Genomic DNA, 10,147 nt, shown 5'->3' on the forward strand with positions numbered 1-10,147 from the left:
GTCATTCCTAAATTTATTTATTTCTTCCTCAGTTCTTACTCTTACATATCTACAGCTACTTTCCTTCTTCTTTCTCTTTATTTGACGGTCATATGTTAGAAATACGGGTAAATGATCACTTATACCGTTTATTATCAGTCCACTTTTAACATTATTCTCCATAATATTTACAAATATATTATCAATTAATGTTGCACAGCTGGAGGTTATTCTACTAGGCTTTGTTATCAATGGGTACAGTCCTCTACTATAAAATAAATCCAAGAAATCAGATGTAGTTTTATGTTTGGATGTCTTAAGTAAGTCAATGTTGAAATCCCCACAAATTATATATGTTTTACTTTCATTTAACCTGTTCATTAATTCTTCCAAACTGTCTTTAAACCTTTCTGCATTTGAACCTGGTGTTGTATACACACAAGTGACAACAATATTCCTCATTTTTTCCATTTCAATCTCCACTGTTATGCATTCCATTAAATCATCCATCACAGTAGTCATTTGTTCAATTTGTCTGGATTTCAGGTCAGTGTCCACATATATAGCCACACCGCCTCCTCTCTTATTAACTCTGTTGATATAATGTAACTCATAACCTCCCATAAAAAAATCAGTGCCTCTCTCTTCATTCATCCATGTTTCAGATAATGCTATTAACTTAAACTTACTTTTGAATGTGAACAAAAATTCCTTGATCTTGGTGAAATTTGTGTAAAGACTTCGACAACTTAAATGAATCAGTGAAAATATATCATTCAATACCACATCTTCATTAAATTGATCATCAGAATAATATTTCCAATTATCAGTAATCGTGTTGAAGACATGGCTTTCTGGGTCAATCTCATATTCAAAATCATACATTTTAATCTCATCAGAACCGGAAAGCAATATTTTGATTTACATCAGTCATGATAACATTAATAAAGTAAATCTGTGTCTCTGGGGAGAGGAATTAATCCTTCCCGGGACATTGATCTCAGTTTCAGAGAGTTGTCCATACCTCATCAGTCCTCCAAAGCTTCATGTCGATCCAAGGTCTCCAGTAATGTCTTCACACTTGACATCAGTTCTCTTTCTGCTTCGTTGGCTCTGCCGTTCTTGTTGCGAGGCTTCTGCCAACCCGCTGCTCGCAACATTGACTCCAAATCCATCTCCTTAACTGGTAGCTCCATATTAATGCCATAATCACGCAGGCCTTCTGCTGCAGCCCGTGGGTTCTCAAACACCTTGCTTTTACCGTCCTTCACAAATATTTTTAATCTCGGAGGAAAAAGTATGCGCAACTTAATCTTTGTCTCCTGGAGTTGTTTTCTTGCTTGCCTGTATTTTGCGTGCTCCATAAACACTTGAGATGTGAAGTCTTCATCGAAGTAAATCCTGCTGTCGTTCACCTGAATAATTTTCTTTGTCCAGGCAGCCTGGAGCACCTTTTGCCTCGTGGTATAATTTTGAAAGCAGACTATTATTGATCTGGGTCAATCGCTGCGCTCATTCTTTGGTCCCCGTGCTCGTTGCACTCTCTCAATGTGGACTTCACCGTCAACTTGAAGTTTGTCCCGCATTAGAGTTTTCACAAACTCGATCATGTTGTTTCCCTCACATTTTTCAGGGACCGAATAAATCCTTAAATTGTTCCTTCGGGCACGGCTTTCAAGGTCCTCGCATTTTGCTTCCAACTGTCTCTATTTAAGCAGATTGTGGATGAGCACTTTGGACAAATTAATTTCATGATCCTCATTTTGTGCAATTCTTCATCCATTCTTATCTTTAGATCTCCAACATTCTCTTTCAATTTGTTGATGTCCTTGTTTAGTGTTGCAAAGTTTCCAGCACTTTCTGTACGGAATTCTTTGATTTCTTTGAGTATCTCGGAGAGTGCCAAAGCGCCTTCCACCCCCTGGTCAGAGTAATCTCCCACAGGTGGATTGTTGGTGGCCAGCTTTGTTTGTTGTTTCCTGTCTTTGTTCCTTGCCATATTTCTCTCTTTTTTGCGCTGTAATAAAGTCCAGAGTTTCAGAGTTGGTTGTCTGTGCGTGGTTACTTCAGTACTGTCACTGTTTAGTTAAAGCTCTTTCTTAACTTCCATGTTTCCCTTTCAGGTTGTTTACTCTGTAAATACTTTAAGTTTTCACTCCAGAAATATGTCAGTTTTTAAACTGTTCTCACCTTCAATTTTGTCCTTCAGCTGCTTCACTTCATCCTGTAACTGACTGTAGTGGACTGATGCGTCTTGAGAACAACAACAGATCAAAGTAAGACAGTATGGAAATATTAGTGATTAGTCTTCAGTGTGAAGGTGGATCCTGTTTTATGGTATTTTGAAACTGATCTTACTTGAAATTTGTTTTTGGAGCTGGCTGTAGTTGTTGCTCAGTTGGTCGTATCTGCTCTGCAGCTCGTCTTTTTCCAAAGTGACTGAAAGACGAGATGAGATGAGATCTTTATTTAAACCCAGAGGGGACAGTGGGTGTGAAGCATCCATGTTTTCACAGACATAGATGTAAACTCTAACTGTAACTTGACTGGTGTGTGGAGGCATACAGCCGCAGGGATGTTATTCTGGTTATAACTCAGCTTCAGCTGAATGTTAACACAGAATGAGGACTGTCGAATTTGTCCCCCTTTTTCTTTCATTGTATTTGTGTTAGGAAGCGACAGCTTAACAGGCAGTATGAACCGTGGGAATGATGACAGCGACTGATAACTATAGCAGCAAATATTTGGCATGTCATTGTTATATAAAGACAGACCTAGAAATCATGAGGCTGAAACTCCTCACCATCTGAGTTCACCACTGAGTGTTGTGTTTTATCTTACAGAGTATAGATGAGAGGATGATTCCTGTCATCATCAGGAGGCACAGCACTCCCAGACAATATGCAGCTACCCTGAGAGGCCTCCTTTGGACGGCTGGAGGATGCTTCTCAGTGTGCGGTCCTAAGGTGGCAAAACACACACACACACACACACACACACACACACACACACACACACACACACACAGACACACACACACACAGTTTCTGTCATTCCCCTGTTATGATAACATACTCAGCAGCTTCATTGATCTCTGGTTCAGTGACATTTGTCAGACACACTTTAAACAAGTCATTTAAACACTCTGATGTGAACCACTTATAATTTTAAAGCAAAACAAAAATGGCGTCATCTGAAATGTCTGAACTGCAAAAATGACTCACAACAAAAAGCTGTCATAGTGATTTTCCCTCTTCAGTCTCTGTTTCTTGGCTCTGTATTGATAATGATATTCAGCAGACCTCGTCACGCTGCACTTCCTCTTTCACCGACCCGTGGTTACTCTGCACGCTGTTGTTACACTGTCTTTACCAGAACTGATGCTTCCTCAGATCTCAGAGATGAAACTTGTCAATTGAATGATACCATAACCAAAGGCGATGATGCAGTGATGCGTGATGAAATATTACATCGAGCTTGTGTTTGAAATAAGTAACAGAACAGCTGCAGATGAGTCGTCTACCCAGAGAGCTCTGCTACTCTCTCTTTAGCTGATCATTGTGCGGCCAACTACAGAGGTTCATACTGTACGTGTAGGTCTGTCAGAACAAACATAGAGACAGAGACATTTCTGCGTTACGGACGGATTGTGCTTCCAAACACACACACACACACACACACACACACACACATAAAGCAGAAACTGTAATGGTAAGGACTAAAATTACAACAGCACTCATAAAAAATGGGAACTGAGGAAACCCTTTCATTGGTAGGGAAACACCAGAGGCAGCATAAAAACAATTTTACATCAATAAATAAGAAAATAAATAAGTTAAAATCAATAATAGAAGAATATGCCAGCTCAAAAAAACAATGCCAACATTAATTCTGGTGATTAGTTCGTGTAATTTCTCACTTACCTCCTTCGTGTGACTGAATATCAGTGTGATTATTCCCGGTAGCGTCCGTACTCTCGTAGATATCCACCTGCCTTTCCTCCCACTCCACTGTGTCCTCCTGCACCTGTCTGTTGTATCTCACCTTCTTTGATAAATCTGGTGTGGCGTAAATATCTGAGGACATCTTGAGAGGACAAACTGTAGCTGCACTTTATGTACAGTTTACTGCGTTGTGTTCAACGCTTACTAAGCTGCTGTGAAACTTTAATGTATACTAGTGAAGTATAGCAGTAACGTAGCACACTGCACTGATGCTGCTGCCAGTGTTTGATCGTCTGTCTTTTGTCTGGTTTCAGTCGAGAACACAAAGGAAGTACCAGCACACACACACCCACACACACACACACACACACACACACACACCCACACACTTTTATGTATTCGACTCATTTCAGGTTAAAACTTTATAACTCTAGTTTGGTGGTCAGACAAACTTTAAATATATCGTTGTAAAACTTTTTTTTCATCGTAAAAAAAAGTTAGAGTTTGGAGATACAAGGTTTTCTGTCAGCAACAACAGTATACATCTATTTATAGATCTACCGACACATTTATTCACAATTACACACACACACACACAACGGATAGGCAGAATGGCTAAAACAGGAAATTAGATTTTCTCAGTTATTTCTGTCGTCAAAACTGAAACTGTTTCCTAACTAAGCTGTCGTGTTTAGTGAAGTTAAACTTTGACATTTGATGACTCAAAATATTCGTCGGGTGGGAGAACTGATTATTGTTCTGTGAATTAATTTTAAGAGTTTAAGCGTCTGCAGTGATGTAGTCACTGCGTCGGACAATCGTGGTGAAGGGGGAGCTGAGCTGGAAGGTGAAGCTTTTGATTTACTGGTCCATCTACGTCCCAACCCTCACCTATGGTCATGAGCTCTGGGTAGTGACCGAAAGAATGAGATTGCAGATACAAGCGTCTGAAATGAGTTTCCTCTGTAGGGTGTCTGGGCTCAGTCTTAGAGATAGGGGGAGGAGTCGGACATCCGACGGGAGCTTGGAGTAGAGCCGCTGCTCCTTCACGTTGAAAGGGGTCAGATGAGGTGGTTCAACATCTGATCCGGAAGACTTTGCTCTGGGAAGGCTGCTGGCCCAGATGGTGTGTGTCCAAGGCTCCTCAAAGACTGTGCTGTCCAACTGTGTCAACCTCTCCACAAGATCTTAAACCTCAGTCTACAGTTGGGGCGGGTGCCGGCACTGTGGAAGACTTCCTGTGTTGTGCCGGTACCAAAAATTTAATGTCCAGCTGAACTTAATGACTTCAGACCAGTAGCCCTCACTTCGCACACCATGAAGACCTTGGAGAGGCTGATTCTATGCCTACTGAGACTTGAGCCCAAAGACAAACTCGACCCCCTGCAGTTTGCATACAACCAACACACTGGAGTGAACGATGCTGTCCTCTACATGCTTCACCGTGCCCTAGCTCATCTGGAGGAACCTGGCGCTTATGTGAGAATCATGTTCTTTGATTTTTCAGGCGCATTCAACACCATCCAACCCAACATGCTCAAAGACAAGCTCACAGAGATGGCAGTGGATCCTTCCTTTATCTCCTGGATCACAGATTACCTGACAGGAAGGCCACAGTAATTCAGGTTGGGGAGCTGTGTTTCTGGGACATTAATGAGCAGCACGGGGGCTCCACAAGGGACTGTCCTGGTTCCATTCCTGTTCACACTGTACACGGCGGACTTCAAATACAACTCTGAGTCCTGCCGCATCCAGAAATACTCAGATGACACTGCTATTGTGGCGTGTATCAGGAATGGGCAGGAGTCTGAATATAGGGACCTGATAAAAGCCTTCAGTGACTGGAGTCACATGAACTGTCTCCTCCTGAACACCTCAAAGACGAAGGAAATGATCATAGATTTCCGCAGGTCCAAGCCCCCTCTTCAGCCAGTGAATACCTGTGGGGTGGACATCGAGGTGGTGCCAAGCTATAAGTATCTAGGTGTACACCTGGATAATAACTTTGACTGGTCCCTAAACACAGACGCTCTCTACAAAAAGGGGAGGAGCCACCTCTTTTCTTGAGGAAGCTCAGATCTCTCGACATCTGTAGTAAGATGCTGCAGATGTTTTATCAGTCTGTGGTGGCCAGTGTGTTGTTTTATGCTGCAGTCTGCTGGGGAGGAAGCATCAGACACAAAGATGCAAGGCGGCTGGACAAACTAGTCAAAAGAGCTGGCTCTGTGATTGGAGTCAGGTTGGACACACTGGAGGAGGTGGTGGAGAGATGCACACTGAAGATGTTCGAGGCCATCATGAACAACCCAGATCATCCACTCCACAACACCTTGATGGACCAAAAAAACTGTGGTGGACAGCTCCTCTCTCTTGAAGCAGGACAGACAGATACATAAGATCCTATATACCAACAGCCATCAGGCTTTATAATTCTTTGACATATAATAGATGAGCTGACAGATAATTGAATTTCCCCTTGGGGATGAATAAAGTAATTCTTATTACTTTCATTACCTGGAGAGGTTGGAAAAAGATATACGTTTCTTCCCTGTTCCAAAACCAAAATCAAACCCTGAAAGTGTAGGGTTAGCTAGCTAGCTACTGAAGATATAGCCTACTGAATGCATACACATGCTGCTTTCGCTTTGTAATGATTATAACAGTGAAACAAAGACCGACCCTGCTGTACAGGAACCAGTGAAGGGAAGCAGGGAGACTTTGCTCATATTCAACCAGCTGTGTGTCATCACATTATGCGCAGATGAACGTTGTTTGACTTCCCCCAGAGATCCCTGCCCGTCCAGCAGCGGAGGTCCAGGTGCTGTTGTGACTGTGTTATCTGTGGGCAGTCTGGAGAGATCCTGAAGAAGGCACAAGAGCACACCAAGCAGATCAACGACATCCAGACATCAGTGGATCTCACCATGTTCATCAGTGCCTCCAAGGACAACACAGCTAAGGTACAATGTCTGGGTCCTCTGAGGGCTGTACTACGAAGCCAGTTCAACTTACCCAGGATGAGCACCATGAAAGTGCTAAATTCAAGCTGTCTGTGTGATTTGTGAAACTCTCAATCGATCATTAACTGATAATTAACCGACAGCGTAAACACTGTTAGCAAAAACAGAAACCCTATCCACCTTATTCTGAGCCCCCATGATACCTAACGTGAATTACAAGTGCAGCTTCCAGTGTTGAATCAAAACCATTGATTTCTAATACTAACAGTTTATTTGCAGTTTGTTTACAGTTCTCTATTCTTCTTTCCAAGAGCAATTGGGAAATAAAACGTGGAACACACCACCTGTTATAGTTCAAACAGGATCATGTGATCATACCTCTGCCATCTCTGACAGCCATCTCAAAGCAACCGAGCACGCTAGCAATTAGATCGCCTCGCTCCGTTAAAATATTAACTTTAACATGTCCCGAGCAGCTTAAGGTAACATCTGCTCCTTCTGAAGATGATTTCTGATTTCTGATGACTTATTAAGAGACACTAACACATAATTCAGTATTAACTGTAGCTCCATGTAAAGTGAATAAATGTGATGTTTCTCAGCTAATCCTCCGCTCGTCTGCGTTAACCACGCACTTTACACGATTTGTTAACTTCTGATTTATTAAAAACTGTTCTGAGTGAAACATGAAGCTGAATTTAGCAGCAGACTTCAGTAAAGACTAAATACATATTTCACAGTTTATTTTCTAATGTAGGTTGAGACTGAAGTCAGACGGGGAAAGACGGGGATATCATGTACTGACGCTGAGTGACGCAACTGTCAGTCTACGTGTCATTCTCTTCTGATAATTCTTATTTAAACTCTTGAGGTTTTGTTTCTCATATCAATGGTAACCATGGCAACAGGAACAATCCCTGTTTGTTTGGTCACATGTTCGACACACAGTTGCTGAAGACACAGATGTAGCTCAGACTGGTTGTTAGTGGTCACAGACACAGACAGTGCAACTGGTACCAGAGCTCCACAGAGACATTTTAGAAAATGCTAAGTTAACATTAGTTAAATATTTGTTAGAAATAAATCAGTATTTGCTAAACTGAAGGCAAATGACTTTGGAGAAGAACCAGTGTTGGCGGTTAGCCATCGAGAGTAGCCACTGGGGCTAACCACCTCACCGCTACTTCCTCTATCTCACAGGAAGTTGTGCACGTAATCATTTCTGCAGTCGTGACCTCAGGAATAAGGTGGGTAGAAAGCAATCTAAAAACAAAATGATGAACACGAGGGGAAAACGTGGAACAGTTTTATGTTTTATTACAAAGTTATGATAATGCAGATTTCACAAGGATCAAACTCCAAACAACCACATGTAGAGGAGCCATTTTACCAGCTCACTCCACCTTCATGTGTAATGGTACAAAATATCTAAAATCTCTCACTTCCACACACACGAGCCTCTGAAGAGGTTCACAGCCATTCATACTTCAACATACAAACAATGCAGGAGGAGAAAAACACTGAGCAGATAGTGACAGGACGACGGGCTGAAGGGACCGACTGTGTTCATGATATCAAATAAGTTAGTGAGCAGAGATGTGTCTGGGCAGAGGGAGCAGTATGTACATGCTAAAGACGACATCATCCTAAACATGCAGTCACTGAAGAATTAACACAGCGAGCCAAACACCAGTTTGCCAGCTGCTGGTTATTCCAACAGTGTCATAAATAGATGTTTAAAAACTAACAGAAAAGCTTTTTTGCATGTGAGCACGAGACTTAGAAATCATCTACATCTCTGCAGGCGTTTCAGCGTGAGCCCCACAAACTGGTTTAAATCTGTAACATCATGATAGGAACAGTAATAATTTGGCTGCTTTTCTTCACAGTAAAGCAGACCTGGTTCACACCACAGCTGAGAAGGAATTGTGGCATTTGTTTTATACTATACGGAGCTCCAGGTGGGTTTACACTTGGCATAGAGAACAGAAAGGGGCAAATTAGCAGTCGCAGATTCATGCCTCTTCACTGAGGTTGAAACAAATGTAAATGTGAATAAAGTGTAAACCAGGTCTGCTGCAAGAACACTAGATCAAACAGGAATACAAAAAGGTCCTATCATCGCAGCAGGAGAGTGTAGGAATCAGTGGGGCTCGAGGACGACAGTACAACCAACCATCGCTCCCAGTAACGAACTTCAAGTTGTCTTCAGCTCTTCTTTTGGTCTGAAACACAAACAGTTAAAGAATTTAAACAACAAAATCCCAGACAGCCCGTCAGTCCCCGTAACGTCTCTTTACTTCTTTGCACAACAGATTTGACGATGAGGGTTTCACAAGTCCCGTACTGCTCGGTGGACTTTAGCGCCAAGTTCTCATGTGATCGCTCTGATTAATACATTTATACCGACCCTGTTCATCATGTCAGTAGCAGAAACAGTCTCTAACACAGCTGTCGATTTGTCAATCACTGCTTCTGAGCTGCAGTCAAACTCTTACCCTGATGTGTCCATCTTCTCCTCCTCCTTCTCCTCTTCTTTTACTTCTAGGGGGCAGAAAACGAGTGAGTATCAGTGTTTGTTCATTTAAAAATACCTGTTGCATTTGTGAACAAATCTTACCTTTCTTTTCCTCTCCTTCCTTCTCTTCCTCCTTCTTGACTCGTTTGGCCTTCTTGTGATTGGCTGCGTTCCTGCGGCCCCCTCCCTGACCCTCTGCCTCATCCTCCGAGTCAGAAAACTCCTCCTCACAGGCTATCCTCTTGTCGTGGGCCCGGACTGAAACACACGTAATACACGTCAACTCCGACATACTGTAAGTGTTACATCTATGTTAACAACCATTTCCTTAGAACCAGTATAAATCTTACTAGAGACGCGTTTATCAGGGTCCTCCTCATCCTCGTCTCCACTGTCTGGGTGGGGAGCGTCCTCAGGGATTGCCTGCATCTGGACACCCGGGGCATGAGGCAGCATACGGAGGTTTTCAAACAGACGCTGCTTTATCTTCTCCAGGTATTCGTTGGTGTTCTGGTTGGTCATATTGGACGGGCTGATGTGCAGCTTGAAGTCGGGCCCAAAGTACTCAAAGTAATCATTGTAGGGCAACTCGTTAGGGATGGAACAGTCCAAGGCGACGGCGGTTTCGTATGTCCAGCAACGGGCCACGTTGCGAATGGTGTAGCCTCCGCCACCCAGCATTAGCAGGGGCAGGTTGAAACTTTTGATGTATTCAACACATTTGGCGTGTCCTGGAAGAATGAACA

At 42.6% G+C, this 10,147-nt stretch overlaps 1 protein-coding gene across 1 annotated transcript; it reads right to left on the bottom strand.

The window, feature by feature from the left end:
* Positions 1-8,183: 8,183 nt before the first annotated feature.
* Positions 8,184-10,142, bottom strand: LOC126386997 (probable histone deacetylase 1-B; the record flags this gene model as incomplete). The annotated part of the gene is made up of 4 exons (XM_050039569.1): positions 8,184-9,108; positions 9,382-9,427; positions 9,504-9,659; positions 9,752-10,142. Coding segments are annotated over 4 exons (621 nt in total), but the record flags the coding sequence as incomplete, so codon positions are not given.
* Positions 10,143-10,147: the final 5 nt, after the last annotated feature.

This window comes from Epinephelus moara, unplaced genomic scaffold (assembly GCF_006386435.1).
Source record: "Epinephelus moara isolate mb unplaced genomic scaffold, YSFRI_EMoa_1.0 scaffold1378, whole genome shotgun sequence".
NCBI lineage: Eukaryota > Metazoa > Chordata > Actinopteri > Perciformes > Serranidae > Epinephelus > Epinephelus moara.